Raw genomic sequence first — 27,858 nt, forward strand, 5'->3', positions numbered from 1 at the left:
TATTACATTATGAGACTGGAGTCATTTTTATTTATATGGAAAACTGAAGCCGCATCTGGGATGCTTATTTCGCCCCAGTCAATAGACGCCACAGACACCAGATGTCGCATCTCCATTTAATGCATCATCATTGTGATTACTACATAGGCAGCAAAAATAACAAAATGGCAGATATGAGCGCTGTGCAGAAAATGTTCTTAAATACATAACAGGCCATTGACCGAGACCTGCAGCCTTCATGTGTCCCTAATTGCACATAAATATCAGAGTCCCCACCAACTATATTAAACTACATCAAATTCAGCTTCTTCCTAGAGCAATGGCCCCCCCATACATCCTCAAAAGCATCACTTACACTCAAAAGGCGCTGTAGCCAAGCGTACGTGTATAAGAATTCTGCTGGGCAGCAGGGCATTTCCTATTAGGACTGCTCTCAAAACAGGGTCCTCATTTTTAAATATACTTTTGTCACAGTTACTCACTATTTAAAGGGGTTGCTAGACTTAATGATTTTTTGTTTCTTTTAACAGTGGACCATGTCATAAACACAGAAGGCTATACCCTCTTCTCTCCCCGGTAAACTGCGCAGTGGTTGCTGTTGCCCTCCCACTCTATACTGGCAGCATTAGTTAGGCAACTTCTGCAGCCAGTCAGAGGCCACAGCTTCACCACCAATTCAGGCAGCAGCTCTCACATCTTGGGCACCATAATGCCAGGAGTTCGGAATGATGATGCTGCAGCCTCTAAGCGACAGGAGAGGCTATATGCTGTTTACTGGAGGAAGAGGGGAGTTTATACCATGGTTAGCTGTTAATTTGTAATTGTATAACCCCTTTATCTCCGTTAACAGGAAACTTGATCAGTGGGCATCTGCACTAATTTCCAGAACTGTATTCACATATCCCGCTCTGTCACAACAGAGATCACTTCTTCCCACACGGTGACGTCACTATGAAGGGAGCGCTGGCTGAGCATGCACGGTCATCGCTCCATCCATTTCAATACGACTGACAAAAATAGCCAAGTGGGTGCTGCTCAAATACTTGGCTGTCCCATTGAAAGAGTGCCAGTGCGCTTGCATGACCAGTGCTCCGCTCCATTCAGTGGACTCCTCCCTGTAGGCCTCCACGCTCCTGTGAATGGCACATCTAAAGACGGCATGTAAACAGAACGGCTGTGCTCACATGACTACCCCCTTCATTCACTTCTATGGGATAGAGGGATTGATGTATTTGGCAATCTTCCTTCAGCCCATAAAAGTGAATGAGGGAGATCACATGCACACAGCTTCTCCATTTACGAGGCAAGCAGATGTGCCACTCTTGGGATCACCGACAGTCCCAGATACTTATGCCCTATTCACAGTACAGGAAATAAGGTCTTGGTGGTAAAACCCCTCTCGTTTACAGCAACTACACACTGGCTTTGCATGTGGTCTCAAAAGGGACAGTGGGGACCTCTGGAGCAGAAAGCTAAGGAGAAGGTCCCGAAAACTCTGGGGGAAGCTGAATCTTTCATTGTGCTGGGAGTTATTGCTCAAATAAATACATACAGAATAAAAACTTTGCATTGTAGAGACAGAAGTGTCCATGAATAGATCAGACAAGGACATAAACTCAAAATCCAAAATAAGGTTGTGGGGAGAGGGGTATGAGAAATTTGCAGTGAGAATGGAAAAATAACGAGGTTTGGTAAGAGAACTCAAAGAAAACTACTACTAATTACAGAGACAAGATGATAGAGCGATCCGGACGACGTCTGGTCATCCACCAGTGCTCTCCTCTAGGCGAGGTGCAGAGCAAAGGCTTCATAACAAGCATTGTGGGTACAATACGCTATTCCAAACTTTTCCAGACCTGACGAAAACCCTGCTGTTCCACCGTTCACCCCCAAGATTCATCCTTAGGTAGACCAATGTGTTTATACTTAAACTCTGGGCAGCTTTCAGGACTTGCACTGGTCAGACCACAGGAAGATCAGGCAAGGGAACGGTCAACAGCAGGGCTTAACCTCAGCAGCCCTTCTGAGTGATGTCTCCACCGGATGATTTTGTGACTTCCAGGGTTGTAAAGGCCTAAAAAAAGAAAGGAGAAGGCGGAGGGGAATTTATTAACAATAGTTTCTTGCTGAAAGTGCAAACATGAATATTTTACTACAACCTGATGCAACCTAGTACTTCTGTGCCAGGAAGAGGGAATAAGAATCAGACGCCCAGCTGGATAGTAAAGCCGGAGATTGCTGACTTTTTACGATATACAGGTGGTTACGCCTCAGCAGAGAAAATGTAACAGGCGGCCATTTAAAAGAGAGAGGCGCCGGCTGAGCTAATTTTATTTGACGATTTACAGCATATGTTTGCATTAAGCAGCTTGGCAAGAGGTTTACAGGCAAGAAAAATCTGGTATAAAGCAATTAGAACTGAAACGATCTTCCCCTTTACGGAAGGAGCCTTAAAGGGGCGCCATACCCCAAACTAACAGCCTTAAATACATACCTGTGCGGCAGTATAGCTATATAATTGTATGAATAAAGCTCAATAAAAAATGGCAATATATAGTACTACATCACAAAGCATTTCAGGCTGGTAGGACATATACATCCACTCGTATGAAGTTTTCTCCATTAACTCCTTAGTGACACGGCTCATTTTGGATCCGAACATGCATCGATTTTTTTTTTTCCCCTAGGAATGTTCATCTCCACTTTTAAAAAGCCATAACTTATTTTTCCGTCAACAGGGCTCTTGCAAGATGAATGGGGGAGGGGGTTAGAAAAATCGCTTGGTCCTTAACCCCTTAATGACGCGGCCATTTTTCGTTTTCCATTTTCGTTTTTTCCTCCCCCCTTTAAAAAAATCATAACTCCTTTATTTATCCATCCACGTCACTGTATGAGGGCTTGTTTTTTGCGGGATGAGTTGTATTTTTCAATGGTGCTATTTAAAGTACCATATAATGTACTGAAAAACTTTTAAAAAATTCTAAGTGGAGTAAAATGGAAAAAAAACGACATTTTGCCATCTTTTAGTACGTCTTGCTTCTACGGCGCACAAATGGCAACAAAAACGACATGATAACTTTATTCTATGGGTCGGTACGATTACTACGATGCCAAACTTGTTTAGGTTTTTTTTTACTATACTCTTTTTTTTTTAAGACATAAAATTTTTTTCAATTATTTTCTGTCGTCATTTTGTGCGCGCGATAACTTTTTTATTTTTCCGTCGACGTAGTTGAGCAAGGTCTCATTTTTTGCGGGATGTCCTGTAGTTTCTGATAGTACCATTTTGGAATACATATGACTTTTTGATCGCTTTTTATTGCGTTTTTTATTGGAGACAGGGTAACTAAAAAAGTGCATTTCTGGCGTTCTTCATTTTTTGTTTCGGACGACGTTCACCGTGCGGGAAAAATTATGTGCTACTTTGATAGATCGGACTTTTACGGACGCGGCGATATCAAATACATATTTTTAATTTATTATTTAGATTTTTTAATAATAGATATGGCAAAAGGGGGGTGATTTAAACTTTTACAACTTTTTTTTTTTCAATTAAAAAAAAACTTTATTGATTCTTTTTTTTACTTTACTTTGAAGTCCCCCTGGGGGACTTTAAGATGCGATGCTTTGATCGCTCCTGCAGTATGACGTAATGCTATAGCATTACGTCATACTGCTTTTTGACAGGCAGCCTATGAAGCCACCCCACGGGGACGGCTTGATAGGCAGTCTGCTAAGGCAGCCCTGGGGCCTTTCATTAGGCCCCCGGCTGCCATGATACGTGCAAGGCTCCCCCGATCTCACCGCGGGGGGGCCGCGCGGGACCCCCGAACATCGTTCGGGGGATTTAAATGCCGCTGTCAGAATTGACAGCGGCGTTTAAATGGTTAATAGCCGCGATCGGCCGCGCGCGGCTATTGCCCGCGGGTGTCAGCTGTTATAAACAGCTGATGCCCGCACTGTATGAAGAGAGGTTGCCACGCAACCTCTCTTCATACATACCCCGACGCTCCATGACGTACCAGGTACGTCATTGGTCGTTAAGGGGTTAAGGCACCTTTATAGGCTGGTCACAAAAGGGGTTAAAGTCACTCATCTATTCTCTGTGCTCCTAGTTACCTGGGTTCTGATTAATGTTAGTCTTTAATCTGGCATCTCAATAGCAGGAGTCTGAATTAAATTTAAGGCTCTAGATGAGTTGGTCTGGTCTTTCTAACAAACCAGACTTGGTATACAGTACCAGTCAAATGTTGACAAGACCTCTTTGCGATCAGGTGAAGGTCTGAGATCAACTCCAGTAGTTCAGAACCTCTTGTCTGGCCTCGTCCATACAGGTTATGTGGATCCAGCCTTGCTGTGGTTCTGAGGCCCTAATATCGGGTTACTGTACTAAGGAGGTTGCCTGAAGTAACTCACCTCTGCACAAGTTGGATGGATTCCAATGGTTTCATCCAGCTTTTCTTTGGTCAGACCACATTTCATAGCAGCACCGAATCCCTGAGTGATTTCTCCTGCATTTGGCCCCAAAACATGGAAGCCAATGACCCGCTCCTAAAATAGTAGCAAACATGGTCGTGAAACAAAGACCGTAGCACAAGAACAGTTTAGTCATGCGATTCATGGACAGCCATAAGCTAAACATTTAACTATAAAAAGTAATGCATTTCTCTCACTATACAACAGTTTCCAGCAAGCAAAAAAAAAACTTGCTGTAAAGTGTCTTCGACTTATACTCCACAGTCATGGGGGGGGGTGTCTGACAGTAACGAGGACCTCTCACCGCTGCCTTAATGATCTGACAGTGTGCTGATATAGGCGGCGTCAGCCAATCACAGCCATTCAATGATGTCATTGAATGGCTGACGATGCGTAAGTTAGCCAATCACAGCATTAGCTTTCTGGAGGCAGGGATTTCAAGCCCTGGATTCAGAAAGCAATGCTCTGTCGGGGACGGGAGGGAGCAAAAGCGCTGCAGAACGCCGGGGGAGGAGAGTACTGCTTTTCTTTTTTTGACACCGTATTCCCGGCGTATAAGGTGACAGTTGGGGGGGAGGGGGGGGGGGGGTCGTCTTATAAGCCGGAATATACGGTATTCAGCTTGAGAACTGCCTGCGTGCAGCAGTGCTGTATGTTTGTATAATGTGAACTTATGTGTTTGAACCATTAGTTAAATGGATACTAGGTTTAATAGGAGCTGACCGTTCACCATTAGCCCCCTTTTCTATACTAGAACACGAAAGTTAATGACGGTAGTCACTCCACTTTGTTAGGTCCCCAAAGACAGATTAGTATTAAATAGGTCTTCCTGTTCTGCCGTCTAAACCTTGGGAGAAGTGTGCCGCCTTAAAGTTAGGCGAGTCTTCTAGTCATGAGGAAAAAAAAAAATGAAATAAAACACAGACTGGCCCTTAAAGTGGTTCTCCACTTGTAAACCATCGATTGGCTATCCTTGATGTTACTTTGCCTTTTATACTAAGCCTGACCACTGCAGTGAGAACAGAGCCATCTGCTTCCTGCAGAAAGCTGCTCCTGCATAATAGGGCCCGCCCAGGCAACAGCTGTTCAGCAGGGGTCCCATGTGTTGGCCCCCCACCAGTTTACTACTGATAGCCTCAGCATAGGCTAGGACATCAATAGTTTACAAGTGGACAACCCCTTTGAGAATTAACCCTTTGCAATCCAATTTTGGATTCAGGGTTTCCTAGGGGTCTCTCTCTGCCATTATACAATGGCACCATCTGTTGGCTAGAGCCAGTACTGTAGTATGTGACATACCAAAGAGGCCCCGACAGAGCGTCCAGCAATATACAGTAAGAATACCCTGCCAGACATCTTCAGACATCAGAGCTGCACAGGCTTCAATCAGAATGTAGGAAGACGTCAGACAGAGGGTTGGAAAAGGTTAAACAGAAAAAAAGCTGATCAGTATCTGTGCCACTCATGCATGTGCTCAGCAGCTCAGAAACAGGAACTGATGCAAACAATGCTGTAAGTTCTGCCCATTGTGAGAACACACAGCCCGCACCTTACACCAGAAACGCCACCTCGCTGGTACTTACATTATCAAGTCTGTTGCAGATGACTTTACAAAAACAAGTATTATTGTCACGTCCAGGAATCGTCCATTCCAGGGGCCAAAACAGAGTGTGATAAACCTGGAAAGAAGAGAACAGACTGTAAGGTGGGCTCTACCGGAGGATGGGGAGGAGAGAAAACATGGCCTGCATAAGATAATTAAACACGACGGCACCAGAAAGAGCGCCACACCTGGGCATACGTTGTATCTGGTATTCCGCTGTTTCTAGAGGAGAGCTGCCATGTTTTTGCTAATCCTCTACAATACTTTGAAGTACAGCACACTGAATTATTAGACCCCCATCTAGTAGCACGTTGGCTCTTTTGGCCCTCAGAACCGCCGCAATTCGTCGTGGCATAGATTGCACTAGCGGATGAAATTGTTCTTCAGGAATATTGGCCCCTGTGGACAGGAAGCTTCTTGGAGTTGCCGCAGATTAGATAGGTGTTCTGACCAAATGACAGGAAGGGTTCATCGATTCATGCTGCTTATGCCAAATTCTGACCTTTCATCAGCAGGTCAACAAAAATCTGGATCCATCTGACCAGGTGATGTTTTCCTGCTGCTCAGTGATACAATTTTTTGCACCCTTTTGCCCGCTAGAGTCTCACCTTTGCTTCCCTTACACACAATTGCGCTGGAACTGGTTGTCTGGTGTTCTAACCCATCCGTGCTAAGGATCGGTGAGTTGTGCGTTCAGACATGTTAGTTGAATACAAGGCTGGTGCTCCAACTGATTCTGCAGTGCCTGTTGGTCAGAAAGATCCCCGACATCCTCCTCTGAACAGTTTTGGTGACGAGTTGTTTCCGTCCACAGGATTCCCTTTCGCTAAATGTTTTTTCTTGATCATGGCATTCCTGGTATACTCTCTAGTTACAGGAGAAAGCCCTGCAGTTGGCAGCGAAGCCCCGTCAGCACCGATGACCAGGCCTCAATGGAAGTCATTCAGATTGCTGGATTTTCCTATTTAATGTGGATTCACACTGAAACTGATCCACGGAAAACTTGTTACATGATTTTATGCTGCACTCGAGTCACGGGGATAATTTCCGTACAGGGAAGCACTAACAGTAGGTTGTGGGGGCTTTAATAAACAGGTAGAGTCTCCAATAAAGGTCATTCAGTGTATATTGCTGTTTGAAGCCTATCAGTGTGCTGGTGCAGTCATGAGCAGGATTAAATCAAAGTTGGAAAGGAACTTGACACAAACCTCTAGATTTTCTTCGCCATATATTTCAGTGGCCTTTTCCTCGGAATATCCACAGCAGCCGTACTCCATTGGAGTAAATACTGTTGTTGGTACATTGACGTAGTCACACTGCAAGGAGAAGGAATTCCATTAGAATTTGTCAAGACACACAAACTATAACCACAGGCTCCAAGTAAAAAACTATTTTGCACAGAATAGCCACAGATTAGGCCTCACTGCATTACAATGGGACTAATCACACAGATCCGCTGGCACATACCCAGCAGAAATTTGTACTGCACTACAGATTTTTTGAAAAATACAGTCTGGATTTGTCTGTAGCAAATGCTGAACACTACATTATACAGCCAGCTATGCAGGTGGCATTAGCTTGAGGTGCTGAGCAAATTGATACAGCGACTTCTAGAAATCCATCCTGTGCTCAGATAGAAGAATGTTAAAACACAGAATGAAGTTCATCTGCATCTTGTGCTGCAAAGCCTGTGGCTGCCAAGGCAATTCCAAAAAAGTTGGGCAGCTGTATAAAATGTAAAGATACAAAAAAACAAAAAATGAAAGTCTCATCTAACACCATATTTTACTCATAGTTGAACATATAAATCAAAAGGAACAAGGTCTCTCGACTCCCTTCTGATATCTGTTCTAACACATTTAGAAATTGATGGCAGCATCATGTCTACCATTGTGTAGCATCACCTCTTATGGGAAAGGAAAAGACCCCTGGCCTAACTTTTGCAAGATGTGTTGCTGCCAATAATTTGTAAATTAGTTCATTTAGATGGAAAAATATTAGAAGGGGGGGGGGGGGGCTGGAATAAAATATGGTTAGATGAGATCTGCAAATTATATTCTTTTCTTTACATTAACATTTTACAGAGCAACCAACGTTTTTGGAATTACAGTTGTTGGTTCACAACAGCTGTAGGTGCAGAGGTTCATACCTTCACATTGGAGCCATTATACAGTCGCCTGGCCAGCAACCGACCAGCTTGGATTGCCACTGGGGTCAGCTCCAACTTCCCATCTAGGATATCCCCTATGGCATAGACATAAGGCACGCTAGTCTGCTCTTCGTCGTTCACCGGAATCTTGCCGTTCCTACGAAATGCAATTAAGATATTTACAATGCAAACAAAGTGCAGCAAATTTGAAAACGGCAGGAGAGTCATTGGTTCTCACTTCTCATTAATCTTCACACCGATCTTCTCAAGACCAATATTTCTGGTGCAAGAATCTCTCCCGATAGCGATCAACACCTAAAAGGAAAAAGGGAAGAGGAAGGACTTAGGCCGGTGTCAGACATCGCATACTAGTTGCAGAAATTCTACGACCCACTACAGTACAAGGTTAGTGAAGGAGGTTTTAACAAGTCACATTCACTTGCAGTGAAAAGAAATCTCCAGCAGGTTTAAGTCATTTTGTAGATTTTCAAGTCCTCAGCATGCATTGTCACAGATATGCTGTGGTATTTTACTGTAGTCCTTCATTTCAATGCAATGAGTGAAAACTGCAACTACTTCCGCACCAAAATCGTGCATATTAAAAGCATAGAAATTCTACAAAAGTGTGTGAAAGTAGCCTTAAAAAAGGATTGCCAAGGGAGTGAAATCCTTACCTGAACCTGAGTGTCAGAAGCTCCAATTTTGACACAGAGCCACATGGTATGGACTTTCTCACATCCTTGCTGAGGGCTTTGACAACCTCTTTAAAAAGGGTCTGTCAGCTACTACGAGCCCCATAAACAAAAGCCTGCTCTCAAAGCCATGGCTGCATGCATCCCGCAGACTATATAGGCACGGGCTTATAATGAAAGGCCTATGTAGTCTACGGGATGCATGCAGCCATGGCTTTGTGAACAGACAGCATGGAATACAAGTGTCACACTTGCAAACTAAGCTTCTATGAGCCTATAACTTTAGTTTTAGGGCCCTGCAGTAGCTGACCACGACTTTAACCTTTAGCGCTGAATTAATTTGGATTTGTAGTTTTGAGTATTGTAATTAATACTTGCCAGCATTATAGAAAAGTTTAGTTTGAGGGACTCTTTCCAGCTGCGGCACAGAGCAGATGCATTGCAGACGCATCCGTTTTAGTACATCATCGCATTCCCCATGAAATAATTCGGTGTCGTATTTTTCTTAGAACTTCCATGTAGATCACTTACCGTATTGTATTCATCTTCGATGATTGTGTCGCTTTCGGTAGACTTTGCAACAACCTTCAGCCTTCCTGGAGTTCCGGCTTCCAGCTGCTCCACCTATTGTGAAGAGTGAGCTTATTAATGCACCAATTATAGCCCCGAGACCAGTGACAGTAAGGATTGCTTTGCCAAATTAATTCTGCATCTCAACAAGATAGCAAATGATAGACATGTGGCAGAAAAGTTTAGCCTCTGCCACCAATCCCCTCTGGACCTTGTATGTCTACCTCAATGCTGTCAATACAGCTAAAATGAAATTACGCTGCCCGTTGGTGGCAATCTAGAACCAAAGAAGAGCATTTCTTACTGAAGTAGGCACAAATCTCTTGATGAACTTCACTCCATGAGTTTCCATGTAGGCTCCAGCTCTATCTGCCATTTCTTGGTCAAAGCCACGCAGAAATATAGAGCGCACCATAACCGTGACATCCAAGCCGATGCCGGCAAGAAAACCGGCACATTCCAAAGCCACATAGGAGGCTCCAATCACCAGCGTCTTTCCAGGACAGTAGGGCAACGAGAAGAGATCGTCACTATAAAAGGAATGATGCAAACTGAGATCAGGCGAGGGCAGCAATAGCAAAACAAGTCAAAAGTGGACAGCCCTGATCGCAAAAGTAACTGTGCGGTTAAGCAGCCAGCGGGGGCCTCGATGGGTTAGCATGGCATGCTGGAGCCAAAGGAAGGCAGGGCTTAACAGGTAACATTGAAAAGTACAATATACTGCAATACAGCAATTTTGTGCCTTAAAGAACAAAGCGATTTTCTTAGTCTCATTGCAAGAGCCATAACTAATTGACTTAGCGGTATGGAGACTTGTTTCTTTTGACAGGAAATGTATTTTTTTTTTTGGTACCCCAGAAAATTATTATACACCACACAGAAATTGCACCACTGATGAACACAAAAAAACTCAAACAAACATGAAAACTTTACCTGGATCAGAACAATTACTGCGTTACCAAGTTTATACAGATTTACTCTTTTTACAACTTTTGCACAACACCTTTGTAAAGAAAACAAACGGACTCTGCATCACAGCATTCTAAGGCGCAGAACATTGGTACTCTTCCGGCAGTGGAGCTCCGTGAAGGCTTGTTTGCTGCAGGAAGAGTTGTAGTTTTTAAATGGCTTGTGTTTGAGGTATGTGTGATTTTTGGATCTTTTTTAGGGAAGCAAATAAATTTATTAAATTCTGGTGTTCCTTTTTAAAATTATTTTTACGGCGTTTACCACCTGAGATAACTATTGTTTTGGTCGCTATGAATGCAGCAATACAAAAATAAATGAATGCACATAATGAGCCTTTGGATGGTGGGACAAGAAGAATCTGTATTTTTTAGTTGGATTATTCCCCCCCCTAGTAAATTAAACTTTATGGAACTTTACACTGATTTTTTTAGTCCCTGAAGGAGAATTGAAGATGCGATTGTTCGATCTTTAGGATAGTCCACTGCATTACTTTTGTAGTGCATTCTACTAAGCCTATGACAGCAGCCTATTAGGCTCTGCAGGAGGCGGGGCCTAATAGGCAGTTACACAGCAGAGGCCTTTATCAAGCTACCCGCTGCCATGGTTAGTACCTAGCGATCACATTGTGGGGTGCTGATGGGTGACAGAAAAAGCCCCCTCCCCCTGCCATTTGCTCACATGCTGCAGTTGCTAGCATGCAAGGGGTTACACTGCCAGGATCTGAGGGTTCTTCTCTCCCGATTATGGCTTTTGAAAGGCATTGTTGAAAAAACGAAGGATTAAAAAAAAAATCTATATATCCTGGGTCTTGAAGGGGTTAAAGGTGTACTCATTTGAAACTTCACAGCCCATATACTGGAAAAGCCATGAAAGGCTGATCGATCGGGGTCCCACCTCAAGCCAAGACCCCCAGCTGAATGCAGTATATGGAAGAAGCTAAGTAGGTTTTGCTATGCCATATCCGTAGCCCCCATAGTAGGTAATGAAAACCGCATAGCAAGCTGGGCTGTTTCCACTCCTCAGGATGTCACAAGTACTAAAACTGCTTTCCCAAACCCGTGGCAGAGAAAAGGTGCTGTTGGTGCACGGCAGCTATCTGGACTCTCCATGAAACGAGGCGGTTTTCTGCTAATTAACATCACTAATCCCACTAATGAAACACTGCAGCGCATTGTTTATATGTACGAAAGAACCACAACAAGCGGCTTAGGAAGAGATTAACACACAACTCTGGAAGAATTCACTTGTGGACAGCGATCCGGTGCCAAGATTCTGTCAGGTCATTATACTGAGATGTTAGGAGAGCAAATGCTTCATAAAATGCGTTAGCCCAGACAGATAATTAGCGCTCGTCAGCAGGCTATCTGTACTCAAGCCATCAAATGCTGGAAAACTAATAGACAGAGACACGGACATATGAAACCAATCAGACCCAGAAGGGATGATGTGGAATATTCTGCCCTGTCCTACCAGCGGACATCTGCCTGTCACTTAGTTTGTGCACTGCTGCATCTTAAACCCTTCCCAACGCGCGATACACATGTACGGCGCACATCAAGCGTGTGTATGAAGCGAAGCCGGAGCAGCACCCCCTGCATACATGGTGGGTGTTAGCCAGGAAATCATGGCTTTTAACCCTTTAAAATGCCGTTGTTTCTGACAGCGGCATTTAAATGCCCTAATAGGCGTTTGGGGAATTTTATTGGTTCCATTTTTGGGGTACAAATTGATTTCTTGATAATTTTGCCTCCAAAAAAAAGCAGTAAATGCATTTTGGTTCCTATTTTTCAGTAATGTTTGCCGTGTAGGATAAAAAGTGTTCAATTTACTGTACAGGTCATTATGAATGCAATAAGAAACAGGTTTTTTTAAATTTATATATATTTTTTTAAGAGGAAAAAGCACGCAAAAATGTTTTAAATATTTGTTTTCTTAATATTTTCATGTCCCTGTAGGGAACTTGAACCTACGATCGCACTAATACATTACAATACTTCTGTATTGCAGTGCATTATTGTTTATCGTATAGATCACAGGCCATGGCAACCCATTGGGCCTTCGCGATTACGTGGCAGAGGGTTGATGAAGTCACAGACAGAGTTAACAGTGTTCATCCCAATTCCACCTCGTGCATCGGGAGGCTAGCTGTCAATCACACTCTGCACCCACTGCGGATGGTGTGCGCTCAGATTTTGCGCTCACGCCATCTATAGGACTTACGTTTATGTTCATTTGCAGGAACCCCTTCTCAGCCAGGACGTAAATTTATATCCTGGGGCGGGAAGGCATTAAAGCAGCCGGTTCTGAGTGCAGCTTCCTGCCCCAGGGGTACAGACTTCACTGTAGGACTGGGAAAAGAAAAAAAAAAAAAAAGGGTACAAAAAAAAACAAAAAACAAAAAAAAAAAAAAACATACAAGCATTCCTGGTAGGTTTTAATTTCTAAGATTTGTAAGAATCCTGGCAAAAACGAAAATGCTCCAAGTGCAAGAAGTAAAAGCTAAATGATAAACCTCTATTAGTGAGAAACCTAATCAGTGTGTACAGCAGATGAGTATTCGGCGCCAGTGAGAGATGCTGGGAATGTTGCTTCATGATTGTACATGATGAAACCCTTAAGGGATTTCAAAACCCTTAAGAGCAGACGCTCCCTTCCTTTGTAACTACCACAGCTTAGGAGGGACAGATGTAATCCTGCAAGCTGCAACGAGTGCAAGTGGCCCATACCATATAATAAGGCTGAACAAGTCCATTAATCATGCATCCTGCACTTCATGCATTCAGCAGCCTGGTGCTTCCATACTATGCCAAACGCTGGCTGCCTGATGACATCACTAACAGCAGCTGACGTCTGTATCTGCAGAAGTAGTCACAGACCGCTCCTGCTGGGACGTGTAAGAACACAGTACAACGATGGGGCCGTGTGCGCCTCCTGCATCAGTGTCGTTCTACAACACATTAAGTGTACCCCAGGGTGGGACCAAAATATAAAACTTCAGAGTTATGGCTCATGCAAAGTGACTATGAAAATCACTTGGCCCTTAAGGCACAAAATGGGCCGGTCATTAGAGTGTTAAAGGGGTTGTCTCACGGCAGCAAGTGGTGTTAAGCACTTCTGTATGGCCATATTAATGCACTTTGTAATGTACATCGTGCATTAAATATTGGCCATACAGACGTTATTCACTTACCTGCTCCATTGCTAGCGTCCCCGTCGCCATGGATCCGTCTAATTCTGATGTCTTCTTGCTTTTTTAGACGCGCTTGCGCTGTGCGGTCTTCTCCCTTTCTGCTCGGTCCAGGCACGAGCGGCGTTCTGGCTCCGCCCTTTTCTACGCATCATCGCGTAGCTCCACCCCGTCACGTGTGCCGATTCCAGCCAATCAGGAGGCTGGAATCGGCAATGGAACGCACAGAGCCCATGGTGCACCATGGGAGAAGACCCGCGGTGCACCATGGGAGAAAACCGCAGTGCATCCCTGGGAAAAGACCGGTGGCCATCTTAGGGAGAAGATTTTTTAAAGTCCTTATTTCGTCGGATCGGTAAGTAGCAAGCGGCTTAAAAACCGCTTTACTTTGCTATTTTATGCCGGGGGGGGGGGGGGGGGGGGGGGGGTGACAGGGGGAATGGGGTAAGGTAAAATTTTGAGGTTTGCCGCGAGACAACCCTTTTAATGTTCTGGGCACACGCACGGTCAAGTAAAAAACTTTAGCGAGATCTGCTTTAAACACTTCCTATTCAGAGACATGTAATCCCCGCCTCCTCCTTGTAATCGTGCAAGAACGCAACAGAGAAAGGAAGGTGGTGCAATGTCCAAGGAAAGCGTTAATAATCTGGTATGTCCCCTGCTCACCTGGTAATGCAGTACTCCTTATCTCCAGGGATATTCATGTATCTGGGCCGCTCCCCTGTGGCGATAACAAATTTCTCAGCTGTGAAGAAGCTCTCTTTGCCTCGTTTGTTTGTTGCCTAACAACACAGAAGGGAATATAAATATGCCGTTTTACACCATCTAGTGTACTGAAAGCACATGTCGGGGGGGGGGGGGGGCTTGACAGGCTGAAGTCGGCCTGTGACATCCTGTAAACCTGCTGCTGCAGCAAATAACCGCGGTCATCGTACAGCAGCGATATTGTACTGCACATGACAGTGTAGTTCACTCATGCGGTCATGCAGAGTCTTCGGTTTATTTAACATTTCTCATGCTGTCGCTTTGCAGCGGCAAATATATGTGCCGCCCATAGGCAATGCAATTGTGTATGGGTGGCATAGATAACGCGCCCATAGAGAACAATGGGCTCTTATGCGTAATACACTGCAAAAAAAAAACCAAACATTCTTTTTTGCACTTGAACATTATGCAGTGCTTACACACGTGAGCGAAACAGCGCAAGGCAATGTATTTTGCCTGCGACTTATGTATGACACGGAGGAACATTGCACACAATACGCAGTAATCTTATGCTCGTGTGTGCCCAGCCTGAATGAACAGAATGTTCTAGTGCCTCCCAGCAGTCCGAGTACTACAAGAGTAGAGTACCATATAGATAATTGTTTCAGGTCATTCGCGCGTTTACCTTAATCTTATGATGTTCCACAAACTCCCCGTATGCATTCTCATACTGGACATTCTTGTCCCTCAGGGCTACTCTGTAACCCCAGTTTAGAGAGCCGATATAGTTCTGGATGTTCTCTTTCATGGTGTCCCAGTTGTGGTTTACTGTGAATTAAACATAAATGTTACACCTATGAGCACAACGCAGACAGGGACGTTACAGACACAAGGGTTGGACGGACTTTAAAGTGAATCTCTCATCACCTCTGAGCTGATAATACAGTTTATGGGGCTCAGAGGGAGGGACAGGTTCCCTTTAACCCTTTCCCACACCAGGACGCAAGTTTATGTCCTGGTTGGGAAGGGTTCCAGCAAATGGATGTAAAATTGCATCCCATTCATGACCTGAGCTCAGACAACTGCCGTCTCGGTGCAACAGTGGGGATCAGTGAGAATACAGTAGGGATGGAGGAACCCTAAAATTGCAGACAGTACAAGTATAGACTGTCTTACGCTGTCCTGCAAGTCATAATGCAGGGAGAACAATGCAGGAGAGTCGCTGGATCTGTCAGTCTTAACCCCATTGGACGTTTTACCTTCCTATACACAATCAGTCTCGCAAGCGACTAGGAGGGCCTAGTTTGCTGAGGATCAGCGCTCTACACCTGAACCGACACTAGCGACCGTTTAGAATACCGAGCACTCCTACGGTCAGTCTCCCCATCCCCAATGGGAGAAACGTGGCCTGTTCTGCACCCCACCAGGGTCCGCAGGAGCTGTCTCCTGCAGAGAGCTATCCACGTCCTACTGACACGGCTGTAGAACTAGCAGTCCATGATTCCTAGAGAGTACACATGCCTTGTAGTTCAGAGAACGCCCGAAAGAAACGAACTCGGCATTACAAAGTGCCGCCGGAGGGGCGCCCCGCGTCACTTCTGTCTGTGGTGGGGGCCTAAAAAGTATGCGGCTCTTCTGTCATCGTAGATCGCCCTAAGTTGCCTGTAGGAAGTTGCAGGTGGTCACTTCAGGGAGGCTATCCGTTATGAAAAACGCCTGGAGCGTAAGCTTCTGTGGGGTGCAGGCGAATACAACGTGTTCACAGAATTCCTGAGAATAGTATATTCCTCAGAAGGGTACCACAAGACTTAGCCAGACCGAAGGAAGCCCAACGGCTGTTTGACTTCCTTAAGAGTTTTGGCCTGCATACTGCTGCCTTAACACCTTGCTCCACACAAGGCCCAATACATGTTGTCCATAAGGTGACTAATTTTTTGGGGAATGCAACTCTCGTCCAATAGCGAGACCCCATACCGATGTGGTACTAGCCGGACCCTGTCCGCGTGCTATCCCGGCATAGGACATAGCGGTCTGGTTGCCTGCAGGAAAAAGCGGGGGGCTAGCTGTAAAGCCAGGACAACCCGGTCAGGCCTAACATCAAGGCCGGGGTACCGCTGATAATCAGCTTGTAGACCAGTACGGCAGCAGAGAGCGCACTTGATATGCAGTTCGGTCCCGAACTGCGACTCAGGGTGCAGGAAACTACTGAGGGGACGAAGCTGACTCCTGCTCAAACCAGTGTATGCGCTGTTTCGGGCATGGAAGTACCCCTGGTCTCAGCCGCCTGGGGTACTGCCGACAAGCACCTTGAACCCTGTTGTACGTAGGGCAAGATATTCTCCAGCTGGATGTAGTCTCGTTCCTTAACGAGCGCGCACACAGTATGTGACCCTTGCCGGCCGCTGTCATCGTGTCCTCCTGGACACGGACACTGTGATGCGATTGTCTGTAGAGGAGTTCAACCGGATTCAGGACAGACATGAGGAAAAAGGAGTCCAGAGACTCCCTGTGCGAGTACTGACAAGAGATCGCATACGGTTATCTGTAAGACGAGATTCTCTCTGCTTAATCTCGAACTATAGCGCGAGCGCACTTGGTATGTGGCTCTGGCCGCCCCGCCAGCATGTCCTCCTGGACGCAGACACTATGGTACATGTGACCGCGCGGGGGTGGGGGGAGAACAGGGGAGCTGCCGACATGTAAGGCTCAACCCAGTGCGGAGCCAACATGGGGAATGATGAATCCAGTCAACGAGCCCCGAGTAATGCTGACAAGAGTTCGCACACTGTTGTCAGTGTATATAGAGCTGTAGCGAGAGCACACCTGGCATGTGGCTCTGGCCGCCCTGTCCGCGTGTCATCCTGGACTTAGACACCGCGGTACTGCTGGCTGCAGGGAACTGCAGGGGGGCAATGGGGGAGCTTCCGTCAGGCAATGCTCAACCCGGTCCGGAGTAGATATGGGTAGCTTTGCGGTATTCCTTCTGTATGGAAGGGGTAATAGGGGCGCTATCAGCGACCAGGGAGCCACCGATAGTCTGTGTGTAGTACGGAAGGGGTCCCAGCGACCTCAGTTTCACAGAGAGGATTGCGTAAGGAGTGGTCAGCTGCTGCCTGCGGGCAAAGCGGGTCGCACAGTAGCATTATACGCCAGCCTATGGCAATCGAACGCTCCGAACGTCGCGAGCTACGCAATCTGTTCAGCAGCAAGGCAATGGTGGCCGTGCGATACGGTTATCCACCAGCCGTCCTGACCGGCGGCAACGCACGCAGGCAACATGTGACCAACGCTGCTGTAGGGGGCGATGCTGGTGCACAACCTCTAAAAATCACATGGCCTGTTCTGCTGCGCGTGGCGCCGAGAGCGTGGCCGCTTGGAGGTGATTTTAAAATGTCCCTGCACCGACACGTGGAGTGGGGCCGGCAAACCGGCTGTGCGGCGCTACAGAAAGAGGGACGCGGGGCGCCACAGTAGTCGCCCGCTTGGCGGGGAAAATACATACGCCCGCTTGGCGGGAATAAAAATCAAACGCCCGCATGGCGGGGGGGGGGGGGGGAATAAATCAAACGCCCGCATGGCGGGGGTGGGGGGGGTGGGGAATAAACCAAACGCCCGCATGGCGGGGGGGGGGGGGGGGGGGGGGGGGGGGGGGGAGGAATAAATCAAACGCCCGCATGGTGGGGGGAAAAAAATAAATCAAACGCCCGTTGGCGGGAAAAAATATCAAACGCCCGTTGGCGGGAAAAAATATCAAACGCCCGTTGGCGGGAAAAAATATCAAACGCCCGTTGGCGGGAAAAAATATCAAACGCCCGTTGGCGGGAAAAAATATCAAACGCCCGTTGGCGGGAAAAAATATCAAACGCCCGTTGGCGGGAAAAAATATCAAACGCCCGTTGGCGGGAAAAAATATCAAACGCCCGTTGGCGGGAAAAAATATCAAACGCCCGTTGGCGGGAAAAAATATCAAACGCCCGTTGGCGGGAAAAAATATCAAACGCCCGTTGGCGGGAAAATTCAAACGCCCGTTGGCGGGAAAATTCAAACGCCCGTTGGCGGGAAAATTCAAACGCCCGTTGGCGTCTGCATGCCCGGCCAACGGCGCGAGGAGCCCCTGCACGAAACGAGCAGCAGGCACGCGCCGGGACCGCGGCAACCCCAGCCACGGGCGGCCGGCAGCGCAAGCCGCAGCCATCAACAGGTGCGGGCGGCCGGTGGCACATCAGTCGTGGGGGCCGCCATCAGCCGCGGCTGCGCAGCAGGCGGCATAACTAGCAGCGTAGCGCAGCTAACAAGCAGCGCAACGGGAAACAAGTAGCACAGCAGGCGGCATAGCAAGCAGCGCAACGCACATCGGGCGGCAATAACAAAATAAACCCACATACTTACCTCCTTCCTGAGGTAGGGTGGCTTCCGGGCTCCAGCAGAGCTTCTCCCCATCATCGCCTGTCTTTGATAAGGCAGTGGATGCCGGACCATAAATAAGGGGGGGGGGGGGGGCTCTATGGCTGGCGGGTCACACTCAGTTTGGTGGCCGAGTGTGCCTCCTTTTCTTCAGAGGGGGCCCGGCAGACAACAGAGGGCTACATATCACCTCTGTTTGCCGCCCTCGGTGGGTTAACGGGGAGAGTCCTGCCTCCTCGTTATGCCCTGGCCTTCCGGAGAAAAAACTGATAAAAATAAATAAAAAAAATATAGTCTCAGCAGGAGAGACAGTCCTGCCTCCTAGACACTAAGCTAAAAACTGGGCTAGCATGCTGCTTGCAGGAGGGGTATAGCTAGTGGGAGGAGTTAACACTTGTGCTTAGTGTCACCTCCTAGTGGCAGAAGCTATACCAAGGCCAGAGCTGTGTCCCCCAATGATAACAGACAAGAAAAATGGTTTATAAAATTTACAGCTCGCTACACAAAAAAACAAGCAATTATACAGCTATGTCGACGAGAAAACAAAGCTATGGCTTTTGAAAAGTGGAGATGAAGGTTCCCCCAGAATAGTTGCGTCCTTAAAACCAAAATAGGCTGCCACACTAAAGGGTTAAGGAGTGGTCCTCTCTATAATCCCCCACACTCCCTTACCTTGCTCATCATACTCCCAGCCAAACTTCCTTGAGTCCTTCAGCGCCTGGCCTAGGAGAGCAGCTTGGTGCATTAACTTCTTGGGAATGCACCCAACATTGACACATGTGCCGCCGAGCCCTGTAGAGAAGGAACAAATTACCCATGAAAGAGCCGAGAACTGAAGATTACATAAAGTCACAGACATTGTGTCCTGGAGCCGAAAATACTTCCATGTGTAAATTAGTGAGCATATGAGGGGCTAAAATAATGTTACACTGCAGGATCAGTAAGAGGGCCGGCTCTCAATGGTCGTGCAATGTACACAACTCTGAGGATGCATCACAAGATTCAATGACTTCAGGTCACTTACCAAAGTTTTGATCCAAGATCAACAAAAACCAATATAAGATCAAGTAGAAAAATGTTTCACCAACACAGCTGAACTCGTGATCTTGGTTCAATTTGATTCCCCAATTTTGGTGGATCAAAGTAGTTAAACTTCGTTTAGTAGCAGAATCCAAGATGGTGGACTTGGCTGATGGCCCAATAGGCTTTGCCTGGGCAGTGAAATTACACCCGTGTTTGCTGCTGGTACCGGCCATTTTTTTTTTCTTTTAAAACTATTGCTATGAATGCTGGCAAGATCACTTGACAACAGACACCAGTCACCGTGCGCAATACATTTCTTCTAGGTTCAGCCTTTGATCACAGATCAAGTTAACTTGGTTTTGCAAATCTTAGATCAAAAGTTTTGGTGCAACACATATTCCTTAAACCAAGTTAAACAATAGATCACAGTTTAACTAAACCTGGATCAACAGCATGGTTGGTGCGATCAGCCCTTAATGCATCACAGGTTTAACCCCTTCCTAACACCTATCGTACATGTACAGCATTTGCAGGATGTCACTGTACAGGCGATCTGGTTGAGGGACAGATCTGCATGACCCTGCCCCCATGACTCTGAAGCCCATTTGGGGGTGCATCTTTAAAGGGGTTGGCCACTTTAAGTGTGCAGCACACGACATGGAGGGCAGCCTGAATTTTCTGTCATACCCTGCTCTCTAACTCGCCCTGGGGCACAAGCCCAGTTACTGCCATTCCTAGCGGCACAGGCCAAGTCATATAAGCAGCTGTGCAAGTGCTATCCTTCTAGGGCTAGGTCATACTCCGCTGCTTATACAACTCAGCCTGTGCCCCAGGATGATGCTGGAGAACAGTCCATGTGCACCTGCCTGGCAGGAAATTTGGGCAAGGATGTACCCTGATCAGTTGTCCCCTTCAGGTTACACACCACAGTGGACGAGAGTGGCACAACAGCAGTTTCAAAGTGCTTTGGAGTCAGGGAATGTAACTTAGAAGAGAGGCAGAGTTTACACAGAGGACATATGAGCGAGTTATTGGTTTTAAAAAAATGCCAAACAAGGCCATATGTGAAATTTTGCATACTTAAAGGAGTTGTCCAGGTGTAACCCACTGTGGGCCTATCAGCAGGATAGGTTTTCAATATTAGATCAGCAGGGGAGTCTGGTGGGTCAGTATGTTCATATTGCGAGCAGATTTCTGCCAGAAGCAGACAGCTCTATTCCCACTGCCGTGGATAGGCTTGGTATTGCAGGCCAAGTTCACATTCACTTTACTGCAATACCAAGCCTGGCCATCGCAGTGAGAACAGAGCTGTCTGCTTCTGGCAGAAATAAGCTCAGTGCACAAGCACACAGATCCAGGAAACAGCTGATTGGTGGGCGACCCTGGCAACAGACCCCTGTCAATATACTACTGATGACCTATCCTGCAGATAGGCCATTAATAGTTTACAAATGGACAGCCCCATTGAAGTAGGATTCTTCTGAATCGCTGCAGCGTACCAGAATAAGACATAAATGCCAGCCCAGTGGGTACGGTCCCAGGTTCATGTTGCCAATGGTTCAAGCAGCATGAACCTGGAGATATGTTCCCTTTAACAATACCAATACATATAACAAACTATTAGCTGTATAACATTTGCACTTACCCCAAGAAGTCCCTTGAGGCGTAGGAACCACGAAATCCAATACCATCACTTTTTTCCCCAGAGATGCAGCTTCCTATATAAAGAGGGGGAAAAAAAAAGAAATAAATAGGTGACTGCATTTATTCCCTTTATACACCATATAATTCTCCCTCCATCACTGCAGGGAGTGCAGCAGCTTGACACAAAGGGGTCCGAGCGCCCAAGTATCAGAGATCCCTGGAAAGGTTCCAATCATATTGTCCAGGACATTGCATGAAGAGGAACCAGCATAAATAGGAACCAGAATACATAAGAGATGCCTCTCCAAAATAAGAGCATAAGAAATGTAAGCTTCATGGTACACTGTAGTTCAGACAAGATGCGGTGCAACACAGAAGCCGCTTTAGGGGTGCGTTTACACAGCTGATAAAATAAACAGCAAATCCCTACTAAACTTTGTGCACTTACTGTCACGGATTTTGGTGACTATTCACAGATTTCATCCATTTAAATTCAACCGAAGAGTTGAAATATGCAGCAAATCAGCTGCGTGTGAATGCACCATAAAGGGGGAGGTCTTGGGAGAAGAGAATTAAAAAAAAAAAAAAGGGATACCACACCCGATCCCCTGGAGCTCCCTTTCCAATGAGGATGTCCTGTCTCAGGGTCATGTGACCACTGCAGGTCATTACTGGCCGATCCTAAAGCCCCATTTACAGGAGCGGAACATCCAGGGCGTGGAGGGGGTAAGTACGTGGGTCTCGGGGGCCTCTGCCACTGTCGGGGGCTCATCATTAGTGAGATGAGTAAGGGGGAGGCTGCAAGAGGTGAGGGCCTTTGCTATGGGCGTTTTAGGTTTATTAAATACAGTTTTACATTACAATTATACATTTTTGTTATTTAAACTATAAATATTGCGAATTTATGTTTTTTTCTCTCGAAGTGACACACCACCCGAATTATGCTTACAGCCAATAGGTACAGACACATTCTGGATAATGTGGCATCACCAACCCTGTGGCAATACTTCGGTACAGCTCCTTGGCTTTGCCAACGTGACGGAGCGCCATGTCATACAGCACGCAGTGCCCTGGAGCAGAACGTCTGCAGACTTCATTGGCCAGCCCAAAGTCCAGAGTATATTTGGGACGATACTAGACCGCCGTATCCGTGAACGCCCATCATCCCCCGCATCACTACCTGAAGCTCTTCTCCAGGAATGAAGGCAAATCCCTCCACACAACTATGGGAATCTGGTGGAAAGCGGCCTAAAAGGGTTACTGCAGTCAAGGTGGCCCAACAGTGGATTAAAAAAATGGGAATAAAATCCAATTTCATCATTTTCTATGTGCGTCCCAGTACTTTTGTCAACATAGTGTAGATAAGTTGCGACTGCTTCAGCTGCTGCCACCACTTGAGGAAGGCTCCATGAAAACATACAGCTCAAGTGTAAAGTTCAGACATTATGAGTTAATGAACAGGTGCCAGTGTAATATCTGCAGCACACATTGACCTTACATCTGACTACGGGGAGATAAGATAACGTCCTGGAGTGATATGCTAATACATAGAGACTGGATTACTGGTTGCAGGAAAGTGCAAATGCAGAATACTCAAAAAAAACAAAAACTCAAACCCTCTAGGGTTACTAGTGTTTACATAGCAAACAGCCAGGAGTTACACACTGATGTCTGGCTTTTCAGCAACATTATAAACATAAACATGAGGGTCTTCATTACTTTGATCAAGTTGTATAAGCCCACTTTATGGCGATCTCTTAGTTGCTCCCTACGCTATGGTTTGTGACACCACGTGGCGACCATGGACCACAATAAGGTGGCTGGTGGGCTTATACAATCTGAACAAAATGTAACCTCATGTTAACCTTTACAACACTGCTACAAACAATAGATCTGTATATAATATGTGGAGGTCAGCTACACAGCTTTCCGTGCTTGGCTCAATTAATATAATTTGCACCACCACCTGCCGTCATTACTTCCTCATCTGCTGACAGTCAAGAAAAAAAAAAAAAAAAGGAGTGTGGGGGAGGGGTAGGGAAGACACATGACAACCGACAATACCTTGGAGCACGCCAAACCGCCTGAGCCGCCACCGATGATGATAAGGTCATAATCGTAGGTGACCGAGTTATTATCCAACAGCTTCTGCAGAGTCCCGTCCCGATGAGCCTGCAGAGCAGAACACACCATTAGTGAAGAAGCTCGTCAATCATCCTGCTGTGCATTTACGTTTCAAATACCTCAGGGACATTTATAAAGTATCGTAAAAACATCTTGCAGTGGAAAGATAAGCCTAAATAAAGCAAAATACAGTAAAATGTATCAAGTTCCTGCACACCACATAATACAATTCCCGAGATGCTGCCATTGTATTTAGTCCAGCAGAGCTAGAGTGTTGCACAGGTACACTAAAATCTTGTGCCAACACAATTAAAGGGGTTGTCTCGCGGCAGCAAGTGGGGTTATACACTTCTGTATGGCCATATTAATGCACTTTGTAATGTACATCGTGCATTAAATATGAGCCATACAGAAGTTATTCACTTACCTGCACCGTTGCTGGCGTCCCCGTTTCCGTCTAATTTCAGGGTCTTCTTGCTTTTTTAGACGCGCTTGCGCAGTCCGGTCTTCTCCTTCTGGTCGGTCCGGGCACGCTCGGCGTTCTGGCTCCGCCCCCTTCATCGCGTAGCTGCGCCCCGTCACATGTGCCGATTCCAGCCAATCAGGAGGCTGGAATCGGCAATGGACCGCACAGAGCCCACGGTGCACCATGGGAGAAGACCCGCGGTGCATCGTGGGTGAAGATCCCGGCGGCCATCTTGGAGAAGGAAGACGTAGGAAGAAGTCGCAGAGTGGGGATTCGGGTAAGTAATATTTTTATTTTAACACATCCCTTGGGTTTGTCCTGCGCCGAACGGGGGGCCTATGCAAAAAAAACAAAAAAAAAACCCCGTTTCGGCACGAGATAACCCCTTTAAGGGAGCTTGTCAGAACTTTTCCACACATTAATCCACCGTTTAAAACACTGATAAACAGTCCCCCCCCAGGTAAATTTTGTTTTCCCCACTGTGCTGAGCATACCAGCAATCTAAAGACTTGCATCACGTTCAGACAGAACGATTATCGTTAAGAAAATCATTCAAATGAACAAAACTAAATGCTAATCATTGTTTAAATGCAGCCAATGACTGAAGGAGAATCGCGAGGTTATCGCTCGCCGTTCAGTTTCAGCTGCCATAAAAACCAGCACCAGCCCGTGCGCTTATCGTGACGTTTAAACACTAATCAGTCAGTATATCACATAGGAATATGAAAGCCTGAAGTGCCCGAGGACTCCATGATTCTAAACGCGATGACGTCACCAGCTCATTCTGAAGGGCAAACAAGGATCGTGAGATTCTCGGCAGACGTAAAAGGGCCATTGCTCTGCCAGATCTGCAAATACCAGGTGGGTGGGCCGGACCATCTCTGGAACCCTGCGTCACTCCAACACCGTCCCTCTCTCTGCAAGTGATGGAGACGTTCTCCATGTCACAGCCGTGGTCCAAGTCTTGCATGTGGACCTCCAAAACCGCCGCATGCGCAGTACATCTGTCCTGCTAGGCAGTAGGAAAGGAAGAGACTGCCCACATGCGCTGGTTTCTGACATAACGGTGTATGCGCGAGACTTGGACTGAGGATGTGATGACATGGAAAACATCTCCATGTCACTTGTAGAGAGAGGGGTGGTGTTGGAAAAAGGCGACTCAGGGTTCGAGAGATGGTCCGGCTAGTCCACCAGACCAATCGCCTGATATCTGCATGCGGCGTTGGAACAATAAAAGTCTTCAGTTTGCAGGTATACAAAGATTGTGAAAGTCACCTGTAGGGTTTTGTCACAGCCGCCCACGTGGGTCTTGTTCACAAACACATTGGGGACAGTCTTCTGCCCGGTCATTTCATGCAGCACTTCCTGGATACTGCTGCCGTCATCTAGGTGGCGGGGAAAAAAAAAAAAAAAAAAAAAGGTCAATAACAATAAATCAGCGTCTCCCTTATGAGTGAGGAAGGGGCTGAACAGTACGGTCCCAGCATCCCACGGGTGTTAATAAATGGCGCTCATTTTCTCAGCAGCTGAGTTATTAATACCCTAGTGACTAATGTAACAACATATTATACTGCGCAGCGAGTCAGCACTTCCTATACTGGAAAGCGAACGGTGCGTGAAACGCGTCAAACATTAACAGCTACAAAATGAGCTAGGATAATTATGGGGGATGTAATCATCTAATCTTCTCACCGCACTGATCCAGCTCCAGAGCAAAATAATCTTTTCCCAGCGTGGTAAAGAGTTCTTTTACCTGGAAGATTGAATAAAAAAAAAAGCATTAACAATACAATGTCAAAAGCAATCCAGTACCCAGAAGTTGTCGTTTTGCTGCAAAACTCGGCATGCAGTTACACAAGTGATTAGAGTTGTGGTTCCCCCCTTGGCCTATAAAAGGTTCCCGGAGGCTCCTTGTGTGTAGTGACCTCTTCTTTCGCTTGTGTAGAGCTTGTTGGCCACTAGACGCCTCTACAACGCAGAGAAGAGATTTCACACAGTTACCAGAGTCTGAGAGGGGCGCATTATTGGGATGCGAGAAGCTGGATGGTTGAATCGACGAATTGCCCCCCATCTGGGCTGTTCTGACCAGACAATGTGTGACGGCACACCAGGCGGCCAGGCTCAGGACATCCTCGACAGACCACCAGTAAAGAGGATAGTCCAATCATCCAACAAGCATGAGCAGCTCCAACTGTTTCTTTGCCTGTCATTGTTACCGGCCCCCTTGGCTGTCGGAAACATTTCCAGGCGCTTCGCTGAAGGACATTTAGTTCCACAGCGCCCATCACATGTAATGCCTTTAACACCCACCATCGTCTCAAATTATACTGTGTCGTGAATGACTGTAGACCTTGGGGTGAGCGCTTTATCCTGTGACCACTGCTGATGTGATGGTCTGGGGTCCATCGCATACGACGGTCGGTCACCCCTAGTGGTGGTACCATCTGGGACGCTAACTTAATCCCCAAGCTACAAGTTTGCACGATCTTGAGGCTCAGTTACAGTGAATGTGGAGCAATCTGCATCAGGATACCATATGGAACCTGTATGCCTCCATGTCCCCCGTATCACATCTTGTATCCAAGCTAGAGGCGGTACAACAGTGTACTAGAGCGCATGTATATAATACATATAAAATGTATATAGGTTACTCTGTCATATCACACACACACACACACACACACACACACACACACACACACTTACCTGTAAAGAGATTGCAAGCGATTGCTCTCTGTTATCAGCCGATGGTAGTGGTCTTCATTAGGAGAATTAATAGGACGTCCTGAAACCTCCCTGCCTCCCTAGTTGCCATTTTTCATATCAGTGCTGGAGCGGTATAAGAGGATGCGGCTGATATCACACATATGATATGAATGTCTGGAATCCATGGCTCCTCTTATAACGCTCCGGCACTGATATAACCTCCATGAGTATCACTGATACCAGTGCCCACCATGACGCGGTCTAGGTACAAGCTAAGCACATCCGCTGCATGGAGCTCTCCCGAGCTTGTTACAATGTATCAGTGCAGGGAGGGACTGTCTGGACTAGATACATTGTAAGCCCCCGCTGTGACAGGTAGCAGCTCTGCAGGCTCTCAGCTTCTGGAGTATCAACATTCACTGAAAGCAAGTAAGTCTTGAAAATGGGGAGCAAGTGAAAGGCGTAATCTATTATAGAGCTGCAGGATCGGAGAAGCTTCCAGCAAGTAAAATGGTCACTCCCGAAACCAGCTTAGGGGGCGCTATATACCACTACTGAGAAAGGCAGAGCCCCGTCAGTAACAATCCATGTTGCCAAGAGCTCAGTGGCAGCTGGTTGAGCTTATAGCACAAAGACGGGCCAATTTAATTGGTAACAGCATCATAATTGATGGACCTGCAGTGGTCATGTGACTGGTGCCATCGCAGCTCCTTCAACCACTCCACCTGGGTATCTGCACTGAGGGAGGCAGGGGGAAGGGTGGGACACGTCCTGCAACGGAACTGTCCCACAGACTTCGGGAGATGCAGATATAACCACATCATACACAGTTACATGGAAGTACATCACATGACTAATCTTCGCCCGGTGCTCCAGAGCTGCACTCAAGTTCATACATGACGGTTACTATATAGCCCACCCGCTATATTATATTATATTACCGCTCCCCTCCTCACCCGGTTACAGTAGGGGCAGTAACTCTTGCTGAACACCATCACGGCGTTCTTCTCCAGCAGCTCCTGGACGCGGCTCCGCAGAGCTTTCCTGCCGGTCGGCGGCATGGCGGTGCTGGACGCTAATTCTGTCCCTTCTCAGCCTCCGTCTTCTGTGTTACCTCACGCTCTTCCCGCCCGACAACCT

General features: G+C 46.6%; 1 protein-coding gene across 1 annotated transcript; it reads right to left on the reverse strand.

Annotated features, from left to right (window-relative positions):
• Positions 1-102: 102 nt before the first annotated feature.
• TXNRD3 (thioredoxin reductase 3) lies at positions 103-27,858 on the reverse strand. Its single transcript, XM_066597032.1, has 16 exons — positions 27,675-27,858; positions 25,705-25,765; positions 25,288-25,397; positions 23,487-23,594; positions 21,424-21,496; positions 19,428-19,547; positions 15,037-15,179; positions 14,313-14,428; positions 9,795-10,020; positions 9,452-9,544; positions 8,467-8,543; positions 8,229-8,385; positions 7,288-7,395; positions 6,060-6,155; positions 4,417-4,551; positions 103-2,074 (listed from the first exon to the last, which is right to left on the reverse strand). Exons 1-16 carry the CDS (start codon positions 27,777-27,779, stop codon positions 2,012-2,014), a joined length of 1,791 nt encoding a protein of 596 aa, XP_066453129.1. The 5' UTR covers positions 27,780-27,858; the 3' UTR covers positions 103-2,011.

The sequence above is a fragment of the Eleutherodactylus coqui genome, chromosome 3 (assembly GCF_035609145.1).
Source record: "Eleutherodactylus coqui strain aEleCoq1 chromosome 3, aEleCoq1.hap1, whole genome shotgun sequence".
In the NCBI taxonomy this organism is placed as follows: domain Eukaryota; kingdom Metazoa; phylum Chordata; class Amphibia; order Anura; family Eleutherodactylidae; genus Eleutherodactylus; species Eleutherodactylus coqui.

What these genes read in the sequence shown, in the direction of transcription:
- TXNRD3 (XM_066597032.1), bottom strand. Translation starts at nt 27,779, where the DNA reads ATGCCGCCGACCGGCAGGAAAGCTCTGCGGAGCCGCGTCCAGGAGCTG. An exon ending in ACTGCCCCTACTGTAACCGG is followed by an intron (nt 25,766 to 27,674) that starts GTGAGGAGGGGA and finishes TCAATCTTCCAG; the next exon opens with GTAAAAGAACTCTTTACCAC. An exon ending in AGAGATTTGTGCCTACTTCA is followed by an intron (nt 9,545 to 9,794) that starts GTAAGAAATGCT and finishes TCTTCACAATAG; the next exon opens with GTGGAGCAGCTGGAAGCCGG.